At 33.1% G+C, this 27240-nt stretch overlaps 1 protein-coding gene across 22 annotated transcripts in view; it reads left to right on the forward strand.

Annotated features, from left to right (window-relative positions):
* Window positions 1-379: 379 nt before the first annotated feature.
* LOC132744376 (sal-like protein 1) overlaps window positions 380-27240 on the forward strand; it is an 85871-nt gene continuing 59010 nt past the window's right edge. For 19 of the 22 annotated variants that reach the window (XR_009627690.1, XM_060733085.1, XM_060733084.1 and 16 more), the window contains exons 1-4: window positions 380-536; window positions 6521-6703; window positions 12266-12422; window positions 14521-15435. Coding sequence is in view for 21 of the 22 variants with exons in the window: in XM_060733085.1 (XP_060589068.1) it covers window positions 6614-6703; window positions 12266-12422; window positions 14521-15435 (1162 nt within the window). In the remaining variant the exon portion in view is untranslated. Of the gene's footprint in view, window positions 537-6520; window positions 6704-12265; window positions 12423-14520; window positions 15436-21158; window positions 21791-26023; window positions 26104-26400; window positions 26614-27240 lie in introns of those variants that run through there. The other 3 variants (XM_060733079.1, XM_060733078.1, XM_060733075.1) reach the window with 3 other exon arrangements.

Genomic DNA, 27240 nt, shown 5'->3' on the forward strand with positions numbered 1-27240 from the left:
ACATTGGTCCTTGCAGACACCGCATCAGACTTCAGACAGACATTTTCCGGCGTATACTGATACTCGGTTAACACAAGAAAGTATCTAGTTCGTTAACAGGTTGAAGATCAATATTTACAAATACCAATCAAATCGTGCTGTGTATATTTGTTCATTACTGTACATGTCTATTTTCCTGCACAAAGGGTAAACAATCTTAAAATGTTATAAAAACCTGCAGTTCATCCATGCCATCTTAGCGACAAAACAAGAGTCAATCCATAGATATTAATGTTTATCAGAGCCGTGATCAAAGTTATAAAGCCTTAAAAGCTAAAACTCGAAGGAGTTGAGTTATTGATCAAATGGTCGTTTAGCTGCTCAACATCGGCGGAAACGTAAAATTTTAGACATAGCCCGTAATATTTATCTCCCGTGGCAAATAAAATATGGCGGCGAGACGCACGTTCAAATCTCCAAAATTCAAAGTTTAATGCAGTATCTTACGTCATCTTGCCAAGCAGTTAGGAACATTATATTAACGTAAATAAGTAAAGGTAATTTACTATCAAAATAATTAGAGTGACAATGATATTCGTTCAACTTAGAATTGATGTTAGATTTTATGTCGAAGGGAGGTAATCCGTAAAAAATGTAGGTCATGAAAGATGATTGATTCGGTTCTTTGTTTCATGAATGCAATTTACAGCTAATGTGATTTATATTAGATCAAAATGTCATGTTTTTTTCAGAAATGTTGTTAAACTAAGTTTTTGTAATATTGGCTATGAATCTATGATTATCATTAAAGGAACTCCATTCAGGTCCAAATGAGCAAAAACATTTGAACTTCTTTACTGCTCAGGGACACGGGAGCATGGGGTTAAGTGAGTTGCTCCCCTTCTTTGTCTGCATCATGGCTAATTATAAATACAGTGTTTTACGGGATGCAGAATTCTCCGTCCTTATACGCATAAATTTTGACATGTTCGCATATAAGTTATCCACTTGCGTCCAAGTGTACGCACAAAAATTATCTTAGAGAATAGATAGATTTCTATTATTGTTTCTGACCCGACATGATTTTATCTATTTCTTCTTGAAGCTCACAAAATTCCAGTTAAAATCTAATACAGCGAGCAGAAAATGCTTGCATTTGTTTATTTCGGAAGTTAACATAATTGAAATCTACTGCGCATGATATTGGCAATATAATGGTTTCGGCGAACTTAACTTATGAGGAGGTGCAAAAGTGGTTTCGTTGGCCTTGTGTTATATGACAGTCTTCGAAATTAGCACTCGTCCAATCGCCCAGGCAAGTAAATATTAAATTCGGGCGACTAAAAAATCCAATTTTGCTCGCCCGCCTGGCGAGTAAAATTTCCGATCGCCAAATTCATTATAGTGGTGTTCAACCGCGCACTTTTTGCCATGTCACTACTGTTTCTTGGCTTACTTTCGTTAGCGATGTAAAGCAAGTAATTTTTGTGTCGCCTCTACGGAGTAGTTGCGACATATAGGGATCAATTCTCCGTCGTCTGTCTGTCCGTCTGACTGTCCGTCTGTCCGTCACAAACTTGTCCGGACTACTCCTCATAAACTACTGGTGCAATTTCATCCAAACTTTACAGGAATGATCAGTACCAAGTCTAGTTGCGCATATTGTCAGTATTTTCCGGTTCAATGATTTTTGTCAAAGTTATGGCCCTTTAATAATTTTTATTTTTAAAGTTTGTCCGGACTACTTCTCTTATGCCACTAATGCAATTTCAATGAAACTTTACAGGATTGATCTGTAGCTCAAGTCCTTGCGCATATTGCAAGGGTTTTCCGGTTGAATGATTTTTGGCAGAGTTATGGCCCTTTGATAAAAAGGTGTTTTTTTCTGTGTGTTGCCAGATACACAAAAGCTTGTCCGGACTACTCCTCAAAAACTACTGGTGCAATTTCATCCAAACTTTACAGGAATGATCAGTACCAAGTCTAGTTGTGCACTGTCTGTCTGTCTGTCCGATTGTCACAAAACTTGTCCCAACATAAAATTGGCCATCATAAGGCGACACATGTGATTACTGATCGCTCTTGTTTGGGAACCAACTTTGTTTATGTTCCGTTTTCCATTGTCAAACGACAAGTATCTTTGTAGTAACCATGAAAAATGATTTCATGTACAGCAGGGAATAACAATGGACCCCAAAAATTTCAAAGAGATTTAAAACCCTGTAAATAAATCATTCGCAAACCCTTCATATTTTTTTCATAATATATACAAAGCAAGTTAACCATATTAAGTAGGGGACGCCAGATAAACTCATTCATTTTTTGTTTTAAAGGTGTCCTTCAGTATTTCATGCACTGCTTCAGGTTTCACTTGGAACACCCCAACGATTATTCTTAAGCGATTGTCCTGTTATAGGAATAACCCAACTAGTTTAAGTTCTTCAGCATACTTGTTTATATACTATGACATGACATGAACACTGAAGACAGACCCAATTGGAAAGTCCACCAATAATAGTGCAAGGAATCTAACATGCCTGTATTCATTCATCAAGCATGCCATGAACTGATGAAGTAAAGTGAAGCATGATACCTTGATATAACTATGTATAATCTGTTGATAAGCCAAGGATTGACATAAACAATTTATTAGGAACATAAACTACATAAAAATTAAAGACAGGTAAAAAATTCAGCACTTGGACACGTGATTATGAGATTGACCCTACAGGTGTGCAGACGGTTAAGGAAACAGAACCCATGTGCTTCATGAACTCCAGCAACTTTGTCAGTTTTGTTATCGAGAATTTCAATTCAAAATTGCACTTTTTTTCACAAAGTGGCGGAAAAATAATCACAATTTCAAAAGAAATTTCACAAAATAATGGGACTTTGTCTTTGAAATACATTGATTACCTTCTGGTAAAACATGATTTACGCCAATCTCAAAAACACAGTTATAGTTTTAATCAAGTTAAATGGTTTTAGCACATGTGAAGCAGGTTAAAGTATCGACTTGAAGCAGATTTCCTGGTTTCATAATGTCGCTAAATGCCAAATACTATGTAATTTTTTTTTCACAATTTTATAACAAATCGTGATTTTTTTCACAAAATGAACAGGTCCAGGCCACTTCGCAATTTTGACAAAAAATGCCCTGTTTGTGGCCAGTAATCTTAGATTAGTCTGATGAGTAAATTAAAGAAGAGAGACTGTCACTCATAGAAGTTATACTGTACTTCGCCATGCTGCCAATCATTCAATGTATATAGACCCTTTCATTTAAGCGATAACAGTCAGTGAAGAGTTACTTCCCTTACCAGATGTGACGTAAATGGGGATAAAACTATGCATGTCGCATAGAAAGTTAGCTTATTGAAAAGTTAAATGCGTAATTACTGATTGTTCAATTATGATTATAACATAGAGCTGTCATCGATATCGACAATATCGATGTATCGTTGATATTTTTTTGCCGATCAATACTCGATAAACATTTTAAAAAATCGATACTTTTATTTTATAAATTAAATGTCTAGAAATTATATAAAATTCACACAAAATATATACAGAAGCAGTTACTTATATCTAATTTTATGCTTTTGTTATATAGTGGAATTATTTCATAGCAATGGTGACAAAAAATATTGTCTGGAAAAAATTATGCAGTGAACAAGACACTGTACAGAACATGTTTTTGACTGAAATCATTGAAACAGGTATGAAAATGAATGACAGACAAGTGAGTATAGGATATTATCGATATATCGGTGTATCGTTGATTATAGTCACTTGATATCGATATATTGTTGATATGCTTTGCACTGAATCAATGACAGCTCTATTATAACATTTAAAAATTTACGCATGCATACATAAATTCAATATCAAGACAATAGAAAAAAATACAAAGCAAAGATTGAGATTAATTCTCGCTACCACGGATTTATAAATCCGTGTCGCTACGGAGTGAAACAGCGAAATTTCATATAAGATCTAGATTTTCTCAATTGCAGGATAAAAAGCAAGTAACTGAATCAAATTTTAATATTTAATAAACACCCATACACACTGAAATTGCCTATTATAAATTTAAATGGCCATTTTCTAGTTTTCTGTGTTACTTTCTGTCATTTAGAAAATTCCGGCGTATTTGTGACAAACCTGAAATAATATTGCCAATTGTCTTTTAATGATTGTTTTTCAAGCTTTAATAGAACAATAACAGAATGCATTATGTCAATACTTACTGATTCTTTTTCATTATGCCGAATAAAAAATATTTCAAAAAACCAGTGAAGGATATAATTTTATAAATATTCCGGAAAGAACGAAAACCAAATGGCATTGACTTTTATAATTTTAGATTTGCAAAAGACGATAAGATAATTTTGATATAAAAAATCTATTCTTTAAAGACCTTTTCCCAGTAACTTAATGATTTCATAGATAAATAGATGTGTTTATATAAGCGCCACTGGGCCGTAACATATTAATTAACAGTATATATACAAGCGGCACTTGGCTGTGATATCATAAATCACCAGGGTGCATTTTTGTGTCGCCTCTACGGAGTAGTGGCGACATATAGGGATCACTTCTCCGTCGTCTGTCTGTCTGTCCGTCTGTCTGTCTGTCCGTCTGTCCGTCCGTCCGTCACAAAACTTGTCCGGACTACTCCTCATAAACTACTGGTGCAATTTCATCCAAACTTTACAGGAATGATCAGTACCAAGTCTAGTTGTGCATATTGTCAGCATTTTCCGGTTCAATGATTTTTGTCAGAGTTATGGCCCTTTAATAATTCTAATTTTAAAGTTTGTCGGGACAACTTCTCTTATACCACTAATGCAATTTCAATAAAACTTTACAGGATTGATCTGTAGCTCAAGTCCTTGCGCATATTGCACGGGTTTTCCGGTTGAATGATTTTTGGCCGAGTTATGGCCCTTTGATAAAAAGGTTTCTTTTTCTGTGTGTTGCCAGATACACAAAAGCTTGTCCGGACTACTCCTCATAAACTACTGGTGCAATTTTATCCAAACTTTACACGAATGATCAGTACCAAGTCTAGTTGTGCATATTGTCAGGATTTTCCGGTTCAATGATTTTTGTTTGAGTTATGGCCCTTTAAAAAATTTTATTTTTAAAGTTTGTCCAGACTACTTCTCTTATACCACTTATGCAATTTCAATGAAACTTTACAGGATTGATCTGTAGCTCAAGTCCTTGCGCATATTGCAAGGGTTTTCCGGTTGAATGATTTTTGGCCGAGTTATGGCCCTTTGATAAAAAGGTGTTTTTTTCTGTGTGTTGCCAGATACGCAAAAGCTTGTCCGGACTACTCCTCATAAACTACTGGTGCAATTTTATCCAAACTTTACAGGAATGATCAGTACAAAGTTGTTAGTCTAGTTGTGCACTGTCCGTCTGTCTGTCCGTCTGTCACAAAATGTGTCCCAACATGAAATTGGCCATCATGAGGCGACACATGTGATTACTGATCGCTCTTGTTAGAGTTATAACATTACATCAGATTACGTCACTTTTGTTAGTTGTCAAAATATTTATGGTCCGAATTTTGTTATGGATCATCCTAGGGCCTTTATTGGTCATGCCTTACTGATTTGATACTCGATCCAGAGTCCTTCCAACTGGCACAGTCAAAAATACGTAAAATTATAATTCAGCTAATAACGAATTTATGTGAACGTGTTTCACAACTTGTTTTTGTTGTTTTTTTTTGTGATTTTTTAAATATTTGATAAGCAGAGTATGAATTAAAAAGTATCAAGTTGAAAATATTACTTTACCCATGGAGTTAAATATATGTTTATATATCTGTGCTTTACCAGCTGAAATATATTGGTGTGATGTACGATTTTTTGAGAGTGCATTTTTTGCCGACACAAATAGTATACAGTACAGTCATGTACATTCAAAATAATTTTTACTTTTTATGCCTTTACATGTACATTTTTTTTTGAAATTACATAGATTTATATTGTTTTCTTTTCTTTGTCTTAGTAATGCTTAAATCAAAATGATTTTTAATAAACCAGTATCTTTCAATTAATTATTACGCAGCCGTTTTTCGAAACTACAGAATCCTTACATTTTGAAACTCAAAATATCTTTTGAGTATTGTATATTAGCAGAGACATAGATACATTATCGTATGATTTAACTGCCTGGTAAAATTTTCATTTTTAAGAATCTAACGAAAATGATAATCATGATTAGTTACCCAGGAATATGGTCTACTATTAAAACAAATCATTAACCATATTATATAGTAAACATATTAATTCATTTCACCATCCTTTTATTTATCTTATCAAATTACACAAAATTTTGCCAATTTCAATCTGCCAATCTTAAAAGAGAAAGGATTAAGATCTTTATATCCCTCTATTTATGTACTTAATCGTATCGGCATTGTCCACCGTATCCCCCAATGACGTCATCCAAGGGCGACAACTTGAATACGGTCTTAAATGAAAGGGTCTATAAATTATTATAATATTATTTTACTTTTCAGAGTTGTTCATTCACTGAAGTCTTGAACATTGTCGATTGATAGCTGAACAATTGTTGTATTGAAGACTGAAGTTAACTTAGATATACTGTTACCATGGCAACACCGGACATGGAAGTCATTAAAGATATACCTGGCTACAAGGTCATACTGAAGGCTATAATCAAGAGCCAGATACAACAACTGGTAAATTTTTAATAAAATTTTGATAAATTTCTTCTCACTCAGTGTCTATTCTAGGACGCGCGATTGCGCGATTCATGCTAGTATTTCACAGATCGCGCACAATTCAAAATCATAAAACTTCCATCCCGCATTATATTTGGTTGTTTTGTTAGCTCACCTGTCACAAAGTGAAGGGGTGAGCTTTTGTGATCGCTTTTCGTCCGGCGTCCGTCCGTAAACTTTTACTTTAAATGACATCTCCTCATAAACCACTAAGCCAATTTCATCCAAACTTCACAGGAATGTTCATTGGTGGTCACCTTTAAAATTTGTTCAAAGAATTTAATTCCATGCAGAACTCTGGTTGCCATGGCAACCAAAAGAAAAAACTTTAAATATCTTCTTTTAAAAAACCATAAGAGCTAGAGCTTAGATATTTGGCATGAAACATCTTCTAGTGAGTGTCTACCAAGTTTGTTCAAATAAAAGCCCTGGGATCAAAATTGACCTCGCCCCGGGGGGTCATTGATTTTCCCTATATGCATATAGTAAAAACTTAAAAAATATTCTTTTAAAGAACTCAAAGAGCTATGGCTAAGATATTTAGCATCAAACATATTCTAATAGGTGTCTACCAAGTTTGTTCAAATAAAAGCCCTGGGGTCAAAATTGGCACCGCCCCCGGGGTCATTGATTTTCCTTATATGTGCATAGCAAAAACTTAAAATCTTCTTTGAAAAAAACCCAAATAGCTAGAGTTTAGATATTAAGTTAAGCATGAAACATCTTCTAGTAAGTGTCTACAAAGTTTGTTAGATTGTTTTTAACTATATGTATATAGTAAAAACTTTAAAAAATCTTCTTTTGAAAAGCCCAATGAGCTAGAGCTTAGATGTTTAGCATGAAACATCTTCTTATGGGTGTCTACCAAGTTTGTGCAAATAAAAGCCCTTGGGTTAAATTGCCCTGCAACGTTGGGGGGGGGGGGGGGGGGGGGGGGGGTTGGGGGGCCTATATACAGGTGAGCGACCTCAGGGCCATCATGGCCCTCTTGTTTACATTTACACCGAAAACCGAAGGGAGTTTACTGTAAGCTAATTATAATAATTTAGTACCGTATGGTACTGGTAACGTGAGTTGACGGATATTAACGGAATGTTCTGTACCGACCGGAACTAGTGTGCTAGGTCAGACAGTTGGGCGCCATTTTCATGTAGTAAATAATCAATAAAAATGAGGCAATTCCTAGCTTGGCTACGAACTAGACGTGAAAGATAGATTGATTGTTTGTATTGTCAATCCCTTGTTAATCAATCGTGATTGTTATATAATAATTTGTTTTTGATTAAAAATTAAGGGGGGAAAACTTCTGCTGCCTTAAATAAATATTTTAGTTTTAATTATTTCATCGGTTGAACGCCTCAGTTTAAACTTAATGCAAACAATTTAACATTGGCAGTTTATATTGGCACCCCTTGATTTTGAAAATCGCCCCCTTTTTGAAATAGAGGGCGGAAAATCACCCCTATTTTGAATTCCTAGAATAGACACTGTCTCACTCAGACAATGAGTCTAATGGTCATTTGTCTCTCACCTCTGATTAAAAAAAAAGTTCATGTGGGGTTAGTAGTCAATAACTTGTGGAGAAATTGGTAATCATTACTGGTAACTTATCCAGGAAAGCCAGTCAAGTGGAGATAATAACCCAGGTATTAACGAAAATTGTGTTGAGATGGCATAAAATCACAAACATGATAAACCTATTTATTGTAATGAATTTATTTTTAACATGACAAATGCAAACAATAATCAGCCAGCACTGTGTCTGCAATGTTTGCTGTTCATTCAGTGCAATTGTTGAAATTTTTCCTAAAATGATGAATTTGTCCAGATTTAATGATGGACAAAATGGAAAGTAAATTTGAATTTTTAGTTTATACATTTATTTTAGTTTGATTGTGTTCGAAGCTAGTAGCTTATTGAAACACTCTTGAATCTGTTCCTGGAACCAACCATTACTAAGCTTTAAATGTAAAGTTTCTTGCTCAAGGAAACAACGGCTTGCCCAGCCACCTGACAGGGTTTGAACCCACACGATCAGCAATCCTTAGATTAATAGCCCGACGCGTTCACACTCAGCCATGCAGCTAATTCAAATTTGAATTTAAGATGAAAAAAAAATTATGATAAATCTTGCATGTCTTTGTTTTGCACTTATGTCACATAATGTGTTCCATTATCGAGACAGTTGTCTAGTATGAAATGTTATATTTTCACATTTTTCAGGTAGAACAGTTGGCCAGTATGAATCGTTATATTTTCACATTTTTCAGGTAGAACAGTTAGCTAGTATGAAATGATATATTTCACATTTTCAGGTAGAACAGTTAGCTAGTATGAAATGTTATATTTTCACATTTTTCAGGTAGAACAGTTAGCTAGTATGAAATGATATATTTTCACATTTTCAGGTAGAACAGTTGGCTAGTATGAAATGTTATATTTTCACATTTTCAGGTAGAACAGTTAGCTAGTATGAAATGTTATATTTTCACATTTTCAGGTAGAACAGTTGGCCAGTATGAATCGTTATATTTTCACATTTTCAGGTAGAACAGTTAGCTAGTATGAAATGATATATTTCACATTTTCAGGTAGAACAGTTGGCCAGTATGAAATGTTATATTTTCACATTTTTCAGGTAGAACAGTTGGCTAGTATGAAATGTTATATTTTCACATTTTCAGGTAGAACAGTTAGCTAGTATGAAATGTTATATTTTCACATTTTTCAGGTAGAACAGTTGGCCAGTATGAAATGTTATATTTTCACATTTTTCAGGTAGAACAGTTGGCTAGTATGAAATGATATATTTTCACATTTTCAGATAGAACAGTTGGCTAGTATGAAATGTTACATTTTTCAGGTAGAACAGTTGGCTAGTATGAAATGTTATATTTTCACATTTTTCAGGTAGAACAGTTGGCTAGTATGAAATGATATATTTTCACATTTTCAGGTAGAACAGTTGGCCAGTATGAAATGTTATATTTTCACATTTTCAGGTAGAACAGTTGGCTAGTATGAAATGATATATTTTCACATTTTCAGGTAGAACAGTTGGCTAGTATGAAATGTTATATTTTCACATTTTCAGGTAGAACAGTTAGCTAGTATAAAATGATATATTTTCACATTTACAGTTGGCCAGTATGAAATGTTATATTTTCACATTTTTCAGGTAGAACAGTTGGCCAGTATGAAATGTTATATTTTCACATTTTTCAGGTAGAACAGTTGGCTAGTATGAAATGTTATATTTTCACATTTTTCAGGTAGAACAGTTGGCTAGTATGAAATGTTATTTTCAGGGTTCTCACTAGGACTTTAAAACATGGAGTCCATGGACTCCCAACCCTGAAAAAGTTGGAGTCCAAAAACGCATCGCAATTAATATGTTTACAGATTAGTCATTCAATGCTCACAATAGCATTGCTGATATTTTGAATCTTCAAAAGACTTCCAAAGTTTATAGTTATTCAAAAGAAACTCTGAACTACATAGTATAATTATTGTTTTGTTGTTAATATTTATTATGAAATTATCTTATTATAATGCATCAACACATGGAAATCGTTTTTTGTTGTTTTTTTTTTTCACTTTTATACCAAATTAAATTTTATTCTGGTTAAACAAGTCCACTCTAAAGACAAAAAGTTTATATTTGTAAAACAAACGTAAATGTATATAGGCAGCGTTTAGCGGAATGAATAGGAAAATCGTGTACAGCTACACACAGTGTGTAAGAGATTCATCCGATCGACAATTATTTTAGCAAACATCTTTAAAAGGGGGCAAATTGAAGATCGATATTTAAAGATTTAATGTTAATTAAATATTAAAGGAACAATTCATTCGCATGTTTGGCTCAAATTTCAAGATTTCTGATTTAAATTTTTCAGCTTTTTCACTATAATTATGTTCTTTATTTCTTAAGGTCTTTACTTCAAACTTTAAATATAAGTTTCTGGTCATCAACCACATCATATGTGACAAGGTTTATAACTCTAGCACAAAAAATATCAGTATTACCTCCCTTGAACTTAGATTTTTTAGGGGAAAAAATGTTGTCTTTTTTAAATAACTTCTTTATTTCCTAATGTATCTACTTCAAACTTCATATATATGTTTCTTATTAACACTCGACATTTTTGAGAAGGTTAAATACTCTAGCAAGACTATTTCCAGAATTATGTCCCCCTTGAACTTAGATTTTTTTCGAGAAACTGGTATTTTCACTCAAACTTCTTCATTCCTTATAGGATTTACTTTAAAATCCCACATCGTAATAATATGACAAGGTTGTATAAACATAATTTCCTTACTAAGCATGGAAACTTAACACATTACTGTGATATAGACAAACTTATTTAATTATGTTTTGTGGTCGATATTTTCAAATACAGACTTCATCCTCAAATTCATTATAGATGGCAATACACAGGAGTGTATGACAATTAAAGAACTTTTTGAGGGACCGGTAGGGGACTACTGTATTGCCCGCAATACTATCAAATGCTTGTTGTCCTGGCATTTTGGCACAATATCTTTAATTCTTAATTCTCTTATAAAAAGTTTTTGCAAGAATGAAACTAAAGCAAAATTGTGCGTAGAAAATGCCGAAAATATTCGACAATCATTCAAAATTACACTCATTTGTAATTTGAGAAAACAGTCTTTAAACTTGCGGCGTAAATAGTCGATAATTTTATCCTTTTGTCGGTAAAATTTGATAATTTCCAATCAACTGTTGATCAAAGATATAAAATTATCACCTCGTGTTATATCTGGTAATTACATGTACAATACAGCGCGTGTATACACGTGTATCACTATTGCGTGATAATGATCGGAAGCGTTATCGCTGATTGGCTAATCGCTTCACGGGTCGATGTGCATAGGACCGCCTACATAGACTGACACGCGCTGACGCATTTGTGTATTTGTGGTTGTAAACAATCGGTAATGTTTATGCGTCCCCAGGCAAAATTAAGCGTACGTGGAATCCTTGCTCTGAAATATTTGCGTCCAGCTGTAATAAACATGCGTACCGGGACGCCGAAATAAGCGTCCCCGAGAACCCTGATTTTTTCACATTTTCAGGTAGAACAGTTGGCTAGTATGAAATGTTATTTTTTCACATTTTCAGGTAGAACAGTTGGCTAGTATGAAATGTTATATTTTCACATTTTCAGGTAGAACAGTTGGCTAGTATGAAATGTTATATTTTCACATTTTTCAGGTAGAACAGTTGGCTAGTATGAAATGTTATATTTTCACATTTTCAGGTAGAACAGTTGGCTAGTATGAAATGTTATATTTTCACATTTTTCAGGTAGAACAGTTGGCTAGTATGAAATGTTATATTTTCACATTTTTCAGGTAGAACAGTTGGCTAGTATGAAATGTTATATTTTCACATTTTTCAGGTAGAACAGTTGGCTAGTATGAAATGTTATATTTTCACATTTTTCAGGTAGAACAGTTGGCTAGTATGAAATGTTATATTTTCACATTTTTCAGGTAGAACAGTTGGCTAGTACGACTGAGGAAGAATCAGTTATCCTAACAGCAAGTGTAGCAGATGGAACACTTTGTCACCTCGGTTCAGACTCGGGTAAAGTTTTCCTCGAGGATCACGAGGATATCAAATCTCAGTTCCTTGGCTTCTGTCTGAAAAGTAAGTGGAATATATGATATTCTATAGATTGCAAATTTTGTTGTTTAATACATGGCAAATTTTGTTGTTAAATTTATATAATATGAACAATCAGTCAATTCACTTCTTTCTGCATAATGTAGCCTTCATTCTGCAACACAAGGCTCTAGCAACTGGGCAATTTTAAATCTGTACTTACACCAGCTTTTTTACTTCCCAAATTAGCAATTTTAGGAATAATTTCTGCACAATAATAAGGCATCTTCACAATTAAGTGAGAAAAAAGTCACTGGATACACAATTGTACTAGAATTACAACAAAGCAACTTGTATAACACCTGCATATAATGGAAAAAATAAGCTCCTTACTGTTACAAAAGAAAAGTTTGTATTAGAAATACCATTAAAACGTATTTAGAAAAAATCTGTTGTCTGAAATAAATAGTGCCACTGTGGTTGAATGTTAATACTTTCCTCAAAATATCAGCTAGAACTTTATTATATTTGTAAGTACTTGGGATCAAAGGGAACTGGCACATTGTTAGGATAGTTTAAAAACAGTTTAAAAAACCAACAAAACTTACTTTCTTAGTGCAATAACTAGTTAACTCCTATTAAAGATAGAAGGACTTAACTCGTTTCTGCATTAAGGTAATGTGTTATATAGACCTAGGGTTGAATAATTATGCCAAATAGACTTAACACCACAAGGTCATTATTAGTCCAGATTTCTGGAGTTATTCTGAAATAAATTACAATGTACAGTAAACTTCACATATAGCGAACACGGTTATAGCGAACTACCGGTTATAAGGAACAAAAAATATTGGCCCGAATTTTGCCCTTCTTTATTTAATATAAAAAAATACGGTTACAGCGAACACGTTTATAAGGAATTATCGCTTATAAGGAACAAGTTTTTTAGTCCCAATGCCATAAAAAGTACAGAAAATTACACTTTTATAACGAACTCCAAAATCGGCTATCCGTAAACAGATCACACCTTTTCTACTTTCGTTTTCAATGGCACAGATAAAAAATGACCGAATGTACCGTTTATTGTTGTATGTACTTCAACACAGGTGTATAGCAATTTGTCGCATTAGTTCTTGTCACCAAGATAAAACGATTATTCATTTTATCCTTTTATTTTTCTCTTTAAGATTATTGCCCGAGGAAAATAATTATGATTATTTGCAATCGGTTTTCAACATAATAAATCATGCTATTTCTTGAGTAAAATCAATTGAAAAGAACGCTTGGTTGAATAAAAAGAGATCAGCATCTATCTTGAGTAAAAGTCACCCTTAAAATATAATAGAAGATATTCATTATAAAAGGAAGCAAAAATCGAACTCTTGTTTATTCTTTATAATGAAAAGAAAACAAAAAGCGCTGAGTTTAGAAACAAAATATGATATTTTACGAGAAATTGAAAAAAAGCAGAAAAACTAAGATTGAAATAGCAAAGAACCCAAGAGTTATTTCTTTTAATCAAAATGCTCTTCAAAATGGAGGATAATGGTTAACAATTAGTTTGTTATATGCAAAACTGTTCGCTATAAAAACTTCTGATATAAGGAACTAATTCGCTATATGCTTACAAGGAACTCCGGATATAAGGAACAGATTTTGAATGTCCCAATGAGTTCGCTATAAGCGGAGTTTACTGTATATCAAATTGTAGGTAAAAACCATCTTTTAGAGGAGCTTTACTGTGGTCCAAAAGCCTAATAATGTAAAAAATTATTTCGTACATAGATTAAGTAGGGCATATACAACCTAATAATATGCCTAAGATGATAAAGAATTATACTCAAAACTATATGAAATGGATTTTTGTGCAGTTCTCACTTAAATTTGAGTACAAATTGTTTAAACACTTCATTTTTGGGTCATTTTGCACAGTAACAATTATTCTGAAAATACTGAATGAGCAAATTGTTTGAAATTATGCACCCAAGTTATATGTCCGGTCCTACATCAATAAGCATACAAATCTTGAAAAAGTATTCCCAGATCCATCATGTCGAACAACTCTGGAGGTGTCCTTTTAAAGTTTACTCTGTTCAAACTAGCAAGATCTTTAATTATCTGACTGTTTTTATATTTTTTTAAGGACATCATAAAAAGAAACAAGAACAAGAAAGAAAAGAAGCTCAGGAGAAAGAAGAAGCTCTGGCTAGAAATATGCAGGCAGTTACCCCACCTAGATATGACGGTATGGGTAACAGAATGGGATTCATGTCTCAACGCTCACCTAGATTCCAATCACCACGGCAACAAGGACCTCATCCTGTATCTATGAGTAGAGTGGCATCCCGTGGCAGAGTAGTGATATCTGGTAACAGGCATCAGCCTTATTCAATGGCCCGTCCTGCACGACCAACATTAAGTTTTGATCAACAAGTGCGTTCACCTGCGCAGGGGCCTGGTCCTATGGTAACTCCAGTACGTAACACTAAACTTGATGGACAAGTCATTAAAATAGAACCAGAAGATGAAGATGAAAAGTCCAATCAAAGTGCAAATGAAAATACAAATGTTCAAAGTGATGTAAAAACTAACATATCTGAATCTAGTCAACCATCCTCTCCATCTATCAAACCATCCACACCCTCTCAAACACAAGGACCTTCAGCATCAGATAATGAAGATGCTCGGTCAGAATCATCGTCATCAACCATTCCAAATGAAGCATCAGATCTCAAATTTAGTGACACTAACCCAGCTGCGGGTCTTAGTTTAGATTCAGATCTCTCCAACATATTACCAACAGATAGTTCTGTGAATGAACCTTCTACTTCACAAGGAAATGAACAAGGAACAATGGAAGGATTAGACCCAAATATTAGTGTAAAACTTGAAGCGTTTGGTGATTCAGAAATGGATTTAGAAATTACGGGTGTGGAGTTAGGTCAAAATACTTTAACACAAGAGCAAATGAGCTCACAAGAATGGATGGCAAATGTTCAAAATGTAATGCAAGGAGCATCAGGCAGTTCTGCAGATATGGCAGGTCAACAAGGCTACAGTAAGTGTCTTATTTCCTTTTACTTTCTTTTTTACCATCTTCCAATTACAACAATACAAGTGCTGTTTAATTGATTATAGATACCAATCCTTGTCAAATCCACCAACTTAGCTCAATAGAGAGATCATCAGGCTAGTAATCCTATGGTTGCTAGTGCAATCCTTGGACAAGATTATATTTTTCTATGACAATGGATCAATACATTGTCAGAGTCAAGGGTTTTTTCCAAGGATTTTGGGAACATGACCCATACCCATGGAATTGGGAATTTCAGCGATGTTTTGCTAAAAATTGGGAAAAATGCATTCATGACTTAATTTTTTGCAATAATTAAATGAATCCAAGGAATCAATGTCTAGGATGGCATCTTCAAACATTGAAGCACCATAACAGTAAAGACACCCTTATTTTCAAAGATTTTAGAATATGTAATTCAATATTTTTATTTTGTAACTTTAAATTGGGAATTTTCTCCTGTGGATTGGGAAAATAATAGACTATTTTTCAATTGGGAATATGACCGAATATCGGCTACAAAATAAGCCAAAAAAAATCCCTGGAGTCTAATGATTATTTATTTATCTCTGCTTATTTTGAAATCTTGTTTGTCATTCGGAGGAATTGAAAATTAATGGTTAGTTATCTAGGAAAGCTGGTTGGATGGATTGACTAAAAAATGTATTAAAATTGGAGTAAAAAAAAACACAGCAAAAATTGTAAAGATAGAATAGGAAGAATTTCATGATTGTAGTCAGTAGTTGGAGGATGGTATTAGTACACAACACATTTTTACCTTACATATATATATACTGTTCCTTTCTGTTTTGAACATTTCATATGTCATAACAAGTAGTATTGTACAATCAGATATGAGAAACCATGCTTGTATCAGTCAGTGCTAAAGTCAAAAAAAAATTTTCAGCCACAAGGACTGTTGTAACCTTCACCTTGCTGATTTTGTTTAACCCTTACCACCCTAATTATATTTAATGCACAAGTTCATCCTTTAATGAGGATAAAACAATAATTTTATGAATGGAAAAGAAATCAAAATATGAACTGACTCTAAAGCAAACAGCACAGACCATTTAGATCGCAAGTTGTCCGCCTATGTGGCCGAATAGAGAGAGCATTAAATAGAATGTAATTTAGGGGAGGGGTGGCATGCACGATCCTCAGACGATCTTAATACCTCTGTCTGATAGTTGTTCTTGGACATTAATTTTGTTATAATGGTCGTTTGTCAACGCTGGTTCGATTAGAAGTTGGTCATTTGCTGTATAAATTGGTAATTACTTGTTAATTATCTAGAAAAGCCTGTTGTGTAGATCAACAACTGAGAACCCATACCCCCACCCCCCCAAAAAAAAAAAAAAATTAAAAAAAAAAAAATAAAAAAACATACATGTATGTGTTCAAATTGGCATAAAAACCAGAAAAACAAACAGATTGATAGTTATGTGATAGTAGAGCTGTTTTGCTCATGTTATAAGGTTAAAGGTCAACATTGTACTTTTGTAGTTCAAAATGGAAAGGAACTGTCTATTCATAAAGAAACAAAAAATAAAGATAAAACATTAGAAAAAGTAAAAAGTCATAAAAAAAAGGAGAAAAATCAAGAATATTTTATACATTGTCATGATTTAATGAGTTAATTTAATAGAAACTGAAAAATGTAACCGAAATGTGTTGTGTACTGAAAATTGTTGTTTTGTATTATTTTTGTATACATGCTTAATAATTATTGTAGTTTGTATTTGTATTTTAACAACCAATATTCTGTATCGGGTAAAATCTATACTGTATTAATTGAAATTAGGTAATGGTCAGTTTTTGGGACAAAAAAAAGATCATTATTTAATTTAGTAAATACATACATATATTAATAGAATAGAAATCTGGCCTCTATAAATTTACTCAACCTTCACAAAATGTACTTGCCCTGCATTTTAACGGACAAAAATAGTTAAAATCAAAACACATGACGCATATTTACTATTTACCGATCTATATTGGTAAAACCAGCTTTTCAGATTCTACTTTTCATACCTTTAATTCAAAATCATCAACATAGCCTCTACACTTATTTCATTAAAAATTTCTTAACGCATACGGCTATGGAATCAACCTAATGGCTAAACTTCACCAAATGTATTTATGTATAAAACATTGTCAAATGCTGCCGTGGTTACGGAAGTGGGAGGCGTTAATTGAGTTTGGTAAAGTTTTATACTTAGCCATGAGTTTGATTTTCGGTTTTGTTTGACAAATATTACGATTGAAAAGGCGTCTGCAGTTTGATTGTCTAAACAAATAACTTCATTTATTTGTTTAGAGAAACATCATTTGGATCGGGGAAAAATGTTAGCCGCGAGTATGATTAAATTTTTACTGGCCCGACCCAAACTTTATGAGCGAGCGAGTGAATTTGTTGAGGCCTTGAAATGGCAAATTTTAGCACATCCTTCAACTTAAACATTAACATGTATTACCTGAACTTAGAAGCTGTTGCTATCTTTATTGGACCAATTATATTTCAAAATCAAGCATTGCAGAGTTTCTGCCCCTCTTGTCAGTGATTTGGATGTCACCAAAAAAACATTTTTCAGCTAGATATGCACATGAAATTGTTACAAAGAATATTGGTTATAAAAAAATATTGGATTTATATTAGTTATAAGGGATTTTGGTTATTAAGAATATTGTTTATAAAGAATATTGGTTATTAAGAACATTGGTTATTAAGAACATTGGTTATTATAAAGAATATTGGTTATTAAGAACATTGGTTATTAAGAATATTGTTTATAAAGAAAATTGGTTTACAAAGAAAATTGGTTATTAAAATAGATATGGAATACTACAAACAATGATTATATAAATGTACTATGTATATTCTTAGAATTAATATTCTCAAACTACCTTATAATGTTTTACAAATAATTACATTTTCTCAAGGCCTGTTACTCATAAAACTTTGCAAAACTTGAAACATTTTAACAGTAAATACACTCAAGTATAATATCTGTAAAATATAGTTAAATCCCAAATGTAAATTTATATACATGTACATTTTTTGTATATGTATTTCTCTACATACTGAATATGTTTTCCTGGTAAGCCCATGCTGTACAGGCATGGTATAAAAAACAGCATAATATTCTGGATGAATCAGGCTTGTTGCAAAATGGTTGTAGAGGAAAAAATGAAATTAAAAAAAACAGGTGATTCAAAACCAATTTGCATTAAACCCTTATTTTATGTTATAAATAATGATGATTAATATAAGGCATAAGCTACCCTTGTTTTTACGAAGCCTTTTGATAATTTCTTACCATTCTCCCATGTTGACATTGTTATACCTTTAATCTTATTTTACACTAAATGTACCTAACATGACGATGTAACATATATATTAGTCAATTTTACAAAAATGCAACTGTAAGAAACCTGAGAAAATCTAGATTGTTTCTGTGTATTCCCCTATGTGTGGTGTGTAGATGCAATTGTTGGTGAGAAAATTGACTTATATTATATATATGATGTACATTACATGATAGAAATAATATCTTAAAGGGAGAAATGAAAACTATAGAATTACCTGCGATACAAATGGTGTTGCATTTGTGTTAGGCAGATTGAGAGAAGTTAATACAAGTTTCCTGCCATAAAGAAACTTTCATAAATCATGCTATATTTTGATGAAGGTTGAGAGTATATAAGCTGGTATAACATTGTATTATATTTCTACATTATGACCTGATTATGTATTATATATGATAATCATGGTGAATGTATTAATTAACTTGATAACGATATTAACTGGTAATTTATATAAATTGTTTTGTGATTCAAGTCCATCTGATGTTTAATTCTTGTCAATGTCACCGGTCTCCACTGTATGATATACTGTAAATTTAGTGATTTGTATTCTCATAGTTGTATGGTTGTCATAGAAACAATTAACATAATAAAAATGATCATAACATATATAATAAATATAACCCCATTATAGACACCACTACCTCCCACTATTTCACTGCGGTGTATTTTATGTAGTTGCCATTGGTTACTAAGTGAATAGTTGCCATTAGTTACAATGGAAGATAATAAAGTTTGAGAGGTGTAGAATAGTAATGTAAAGGTTTGTGTGGTGAAAATATTCAGCCATGACCTTGAGATTATGACCTTGACATTTTATCTATGGATAAACAAGTGTCTACATTGTTAGCTTTGTCACAAAAGATTTTTTATTAAAATTAAAAAATGTCAGATCTATGTTTTTCTATTTCAGCATTAATGATTTTATTTATTGCTTGTCTTCTGAAGTCTCGTGTCTTGTGCCAGCACAATATATAATTTTAAAGATAAATAATTTGTTGAAAAATTGTGTTTTATGACATTTAAGTCACCAATTATATGTTTTTGTATATATAGATGTTAGATATATCTTGTATAACTGTTATAATGGGGGAAAAAAGGAAAGTTTTCTGCTTAAAAGGAAGAAATATTTGTGTACATTATAAAATTTCACATGTTTGGAGATTTGTTCAGAAATGTCTCAGAAAAAACAACCACAACCCCAAACATCATTAGATCATATAGTATATTGTACAACAATCTATTCTACATATTGTTCAAACACTTACATGTACATTATATAGAAAAGTTAGATTTACTTTAAAGCTGCAAACTACACTGACAGGAAATTGTCAGAAATGGATTTTTCAAGTGAAAAATGTAACAAATGGATGACATTAACTGAGAGTTTTACATGTTCATGGACATATTTATTTTAAAGCTACAAAGGAAATACAAATAAAGAATTGTGAAATGATAATAATCTTTGGAGGTTGCACAATATTGGTATTCTGTGATTCTTATATAATGTTTGTATCAGAATGATTATTCTGAATTTCATATTTTAAATAAGTTGCATACAAAATTTTTATATTATTGTCTGACTTCAAGGAGGTCACAGTTTCCTACAGTTGTGTCGTTCTGGATTGTGTACCATTATTAAGAGAATATAAATAATTAAATCTTGATATATTCACATGTGGTTTGTTAACAGTGAGTTTTTAATGAATATCTTAAGATGAGTGGTTTTGTCAATGTACATTAATTATCTGTATTTACAGACTTCCCGAAAGTTGAAAAAAACTGTCAGACATTCGGTCTGACAAACCATGAAAATCTGTCGGACCGAAACGAAATCTGTCGGACCAAATAAAATTGATCAAAATCAAAGAATAACTAGTGTTTGTATTTCTAAGACACTTTTTTTTTTTTTTTTTTTTCGCCGTAAAAATCGGCACATTCTTACAGCACATTTTCATCTCCTCCCTATCATACACCAACGATTCACTGTCTTGCTTCTAATTTTCATTAAATTTTGTCTCAGGTCTATTCTTTTTATCCTTTTACTGCTGTTCTGCCTGTTCCTCTGACGTAGATTTTTTATTTTTCGAAGTTTTGGCACTTTTAGCGACGCCATTTTGTAAACATGCGGCTTGGATAAAAGCCGGACAGTCGGACCGATCCGGAATAAAAACTCGTCGGACCTGATCAAAATTTATCGGACATGTCCGTCGGACCGACGTATTTCGGGAAGTCTGTATTTATATTTCAGGGTTAGATTATTTCGATGTACCAGCCCAATATGTTGGATTATAGAAGAAGCCAGGTTGATGCTTTCACTAATAGGTTTTCTTGTCTTGCAGATTTTCCACCAGTAGATGTTAACAACCAGTCATATAGAAGACCAACAGCAGCGACTCAGAAAGAATTAACTACACCAGATCATAGGACAAACGTAAATAAAGTCAGCAGATCTTTTGAAAGCATTGATAAAACAAGTGGTTCTGTAAGCTCAAAATGTGACGTTTGTGGCAAACATTTTGCATGTCATGCCCAGCTTGTTATTCATTACCGTATACATACGGGTGAGAAACCGTATGCTTGTATGTATTGTAACAAAGCATTTGCCCAGAAAAGTAACCTTAAAACACATTTGGTGACTCATGCCACATTACAGTGATGTCAACAGTGAAGTGTTTGTTGAATTCTAGACATTGGAGAGGTGTTTGGACATTGTGTGAAACATTTATGTTAAATTGTTCATACATATCATTGTTGTATTCAGTGTTGGGACATTGTGTAAAGACTTGAATGTGGAGTTATATATCATAGATATTTCAATAAGTGTTTTGGCATTGCTGGACATTGGATCCAGTATTCTTGGAAGAATGATCACTGAACCATTTAGTATTCCTTGGACCTAAAAAAAAACAGTAAAAAAACATATTTTTGTACAATTTTATATGAGTATAATTATAATAAATATGACATTATTGCCTTGATTGCTCATAATTTTTATAACTTAATTATTCCTTTTAAGACCAGTTTTTTAATACACTGTAGCCTCAATATATCGCTCTTCATTATAACGCTAATCTCAGTATAGCGCTCATAGACCTTGGCTCCCCCCCAAAAAAATCCCCCCCCCCCAAAAAAAAATAAGTAGATCTAGATTTATAGTGGCTATAACGCTTGTTCAATTTGACAGTCAAGAAAAATAAACAATTGTTATTAGAACAAAGGTGTGAAAAACATGCCCAGGTAAGCGTTCATCTGCTCTTTTGTTGTTTTACCTGTCCATCAGTCAGGCATCAAATTGTTTCCAAAATCTCAAATTCATATCATAACTGTGACATGGGCAACCGCTGGTGAGTATAAATAAACTAAAATTCACACACATATCTTTGACATATAAACATCGCTGAATTAAATAACCCACACAAGCCCAAAATCAATTTAAAATCCTGCGGCCAAGACAGGAAGTAATTGGCGTTTGATTAACTAGGGGACACAACTTAAGCTGGACTGTAAATAACAGTGTAATTTACAGTCCAGCTTTAGTTGTGTCCCCTAATTAATCAAACGCCATTACAGTAATGGCTAACTGTTTACACTACATTCATGATTTATGCTTTTCTTTCGAAAGTTTTTTGTTTCTTTTAAATATAATAAGTATTATTTGTGAATATATATGTTTACATCATTGAATTGTTAAAGAAAAAGATAATGTCAATATTCATTGAACAGTAAGTAAAAATTGTCAGCGTTATAGATATATGCGGTGGGTGGTAAGGGTGTAACGGTTTACCGGTATACCGATATATTGCAATATGAAAAAATTAATTTCGAACTGCGGTACGATTTTTGGAAAACCAGTATTTTATAAAAATCATAATTTTCAATTAATTGCCTTCTAATTTTGTACAAATTTCACATAAAATCTTTAATTGGCAAATTTTGTTGGCGCCAACGTAAGATAAAAGTATCCGACAAGTAGTACACTTAAAAGTCAATAAGCGGCCGCATAATTTACATAAGATGTGAAAGGTTACACGCGACTAGTTTTGTTTATCAAATTGTGTGACACTACTTTCTATTTATTCCTTACATTTTTATTAAGTTTCTACTAAAAATATATACATATAATAATAATATATAAATGTTACCCCATCTTTACATCAAAACATATACACGACAATACGTATTGCAATATATTGCAATACGCTTCAGCAAAATGGCAATATATTGCAATACGGTTTTTGCTGTATTGTTACACCCCTAGTGGGTGGGGTAATGCGGTAATTTCGCAATGAGCGTTCTAATGAGAGCCTCGGTAGAACGCGGTGTTGAGACATTGGACCCAACCATGAGCGTTATAATAAGGCTGAAGTGTAGTTGGTAAAAAGCATTTCATTGACACTGTATTTGTCTTACATGTGCTCTGTTGTAAAACAGTAATCAATCTGCAATATGTTTAGGGACTGGGTTTAGGGCGAAGTTGGGTGTAAGCTTTGCCCAAAATGTTTTAACTTCGCCCTACAGTCACCCAAAAATCTATGAAAAGTCTTAACATGTGTAACTATTACACGACTTGATAAAACTGCATGGAGTCAGATTTAATTATGTAGTCTGACCTTATTAGCATGGCCACAGCCACACTTTGAAACTGATATCGCTAAAAATTGTACATTGTTTATACTATGTCTGATGTTGCTTATATGTTTAAGCCCTCCTTGATGTGTTACAGCATAAGAAAGTGTTGAACGAATTTTGTTCATGCTTACCACTGTCAAAGAAATAGAATCCACTTGTTCTAAAGGTAGAGAAAACTAATGATTTTCATACCTGAAGCATGTATTTGTTTCAAGTTCAGGACTTAATTGTTCAGTTTTTCTCCCCATTGCTATTACAGAGGTGATTTCTTGATGGAAATTATGATAGAAAACATTAAGTAATTGCAAGATATAAATGTTTATTTTATTAATTACTGGGTAAAAGTTTATTGTAAAATCATGGATTTTTTACTGGACAGTTGGACTAGCCTTGACAGAATTTTCTTTGAACTGACCGAAAGTTTACCCCTCAAGTCTGTTCGATCGGCACTTTTCAAGATGTCTGCTTATCAGGTGCCATTTTTCTGGAAGATGAAATAATAGTTTTAAAGGAGTTTTCAAATGTTGACAAATAATTCTCATCATCAATAAAGCCTAAAGGTTTGTCTTTAAGTGGTTAAGACCATTGCCTTAGAACCACTTGCCTCTCTCCGCTGTGGGTTAGAGTCCAGCCAGAGACTTTGGATTCTTGCATGTGAGGAAGTTTATCCAGTCACTTTAGGGATCATGGATAGTTCTGCTTGATTGCCCACTTCTGCCGATATGTTAATTTAATTTTCGTTAATTTTTTGTATTGGGAGTAATCCGAGTATTATGGATGAGTAAAGTATCGTTCAGAGGTCTGAAGACCTATTCTTTACATCTGACACACACTTATCTTAAATTAAAAAACTTAGACATGAACTGTTCACAGTGAGGCAGATGGGAACAAGAAATATTTTGGGTGGCAAGAGAAGGGAACAGGTCTTTTGGGTATATTTTTCATATAATGGTGAATATAAGAATTATAATCAATGAAATATGTATGTAACTCACTGGAAAGTTTGTTATGTTGGGATTATGGTATATGAAAGAATATATTTACAAATTTATTTTTTAAAAGAAAAATGTATGTGTTTTAGGTTAACATCATGCATGTCTGATGTTGGCATTTTATTTTGGCTTTGCATGTTTTTAACTTTATAATGTGTTACAGGTTAAAGCACTAATTCTGACACACACAACTCCATAGATAATTGAATTATTTATCTATTATTTCAGATGAAACAAATAGCTTATATATGAAGTACCTGTGTAAAGTGTGTGGGAAGCCGAATGGATCAAGGGCGGGTCTAGACACTCATATGAGGACGCACACAGGTGAACGCCCGTTTGTGTGTCGATTCTGTCAGACAGGGTTTACAACAAAAGGCAATCTTCAGCGACATGTAAAGATGGTGCATGCTACACAATAGACAGTTTATTTGGACAGGAGACCCAATACTAGTACAATGAATTACATGTGAAAATATAAATAATTAAAGTGAACTAGAATTGCAACAGTAAAATATAATTATGTAAATATCTTAATCTTTACAAATATGATAATGTCAGTAAAGGACATACATTTCATGGTTATTTACATCTTAAGAAGTTCATATTAAAGTGAGGATTTAAAATCGTCATATTACCCATGTTTGTTGTATTTTTGTTGTTATGAATATAGCAACTTTGCTTGTAACAAGAGTCATAACTATTTCATCTTAATTTTAACCTAGACATGCCTCCAGATAAGCCAACATATTTCAATAAAATCAAACTTGAGAAAAATGTATTAGGAAACGTAAATAGATTCAAGATTCAAGTAATAATTAACTCTTTACCTCATATATATACGCGATTCAATGCACTTTTGACCCGCCCCCCCACCTTGAGGCCTCAATTAGTGAAAAACTGTCCCACTTTGGCATCAAACACTTGTTTTCCTTTGAGAAATGTTGTCAACAAAAGTGATCTCTTTTTTCTTGGCGCCATTCACTATCAAAAAGATACATCAGGGGGATGTGCCCTCTTTTGCCAAGAAAATTTTGGACTGTGAGAGTCTAAAAATGGCCTCAGATTGACCTTTAGGTAACGTGTAACCAATGCAGAAAAGCCTTTGACTTGATCTCAATCCATTGAGAAGTTGCAGAACTTTGAAATCAGTTTTAATGGAAAAAATCATTTTTAGCGATAATGTTGAATGAAATGAAATGAAAAAGCAAATTCTTTTACAATAGGGAACATCATGAAAAATAATGATTACAGTACACATTTACGAACTTGCCCCACCATGTCGGATTCAATAAATGATTTAAAGACCCATCATAAAAAAAGTGACACCAAAAAAAGTGAAGAATTTAATAACTTGTTAAAATTCACGTCTTCTACAATCTTGGGATTATAATGAACAAACTTTAACAATTACAACTCTGTGAGTGTATCAGTATTAATAAGAGCAATGCACTGGTAACTCTGTTGTGAATGGAAATGTCCTGTCAAAGTTCAAGGGTTAAAGTTTGTTTGTTACCCTGGATTAGATAGGTAAACCCCAGAAGAGCTGAGCTTCCGATAACATCTATTATTCTTTTTCACAGCAGACCATACACAAGTATTTGATGACAACAGGCGGCCAAAGCCTGGTATTGTACCACCTAAGATAGCAAGTCAGTTTGGAGTAAGTAATAAAATAATAGCAAAAATATGTACTCGTATTTAACTTATTTTTTTATGTGTTCTTTGAAAGTTGGATTGGTAAATTCACTGTGAAAATGTAGAAGCTTCAAGTCAAGTCTCAAAATGATTTTGGTTGCTTGGTAACCGTTTGGTAAATTATTTGATGATTAATAATGACTCAATGAGTATTAAGTCATCACTTATTTACTTTAAAAAAAGAAAAGAATATTTGTTATGATATTTTGATTAAAGAGAATTTGAACCCTTTTGGTGTGTCATTTATAATAAAATATTACAGATGATAGAGGTATTTCGGGACACTGGCGTGTATTGGTTTGAAGGACAACAAGAAGCTGTGTTGTATAAGAGCAAAGATCAACCGGAACAACTGATGGGGAAAGCTATCGAGGTTTTTTTCGACAAAGAGACATTAAAAAATTCATCTGCGCGAGGACAGGGCCAATACTCGCCACTGCCGTCGGCCATACTTGATGCTTGCTTAAGTTAGTATAGCATGAGTAGCACAATATTTATAATGAAGTTAAATGATGGTTGTCTGTGTATCTGTTTGTATGAAATTTAAGACAAGAAACATCTTCTGAACCTTGAGATGGATTTTGAAGCTAAGTGAACCAGTTTGTCTGTTGACATTTTTTTCTTTGATTTATTTTGATTACAAATTCAGTGGACGATCTGGTAAGAGGCTAAGGGTTCAAATTCTTCTATATTCTATATCAATTTTATAATGAAATAAGATATTCTGATTCAAAATTTTTTCTATTTGTGATAATTACACTCGTAATGGTTACGTTTAACATTTATTCCAGGATTTGTTCAGCATAGATATATTGTGGATGAGTCGAAGCTAATAAAAGTAGTCAATGACAAGTGTAGTAACTATAGGGGACCAAAGAGAGTGGGAATGTACAACCCACAGAAATACAGAGAAAAGAAGTGGAGAAGACAGCTAGAACAACAAGAATTCTACGATAATTTGCCGTTGGATAGTCTTTAAATCATTCAGAAATTCTTCCATGTTTGGTGGTTTTTCCCCCATTTTTTTAGGTCATGTGTGAACTTTCATTGCCATTTAAGTTTAGGTTTTGTGATTGACTATGGACATGTCTACAAAATGACA

The sequence above is a fragment of the Ruditapes philippinarum genome, unplaced genomic scaffold (genome assembly GCF_026571515.1).
Source record: "Ruditapes philippinarum isolate M1 unplaced genomic scaffold, ASM2657151v2 ctg3261_1_1_1_1, whole genome shotgun sequence".
NCBI classification, from domain to species: Eukaryota; Metazoa; Mollusca; class Bivalvia; order Venerida; family Veneridae; genus Ruditapes; species Ruditapes philippinarum.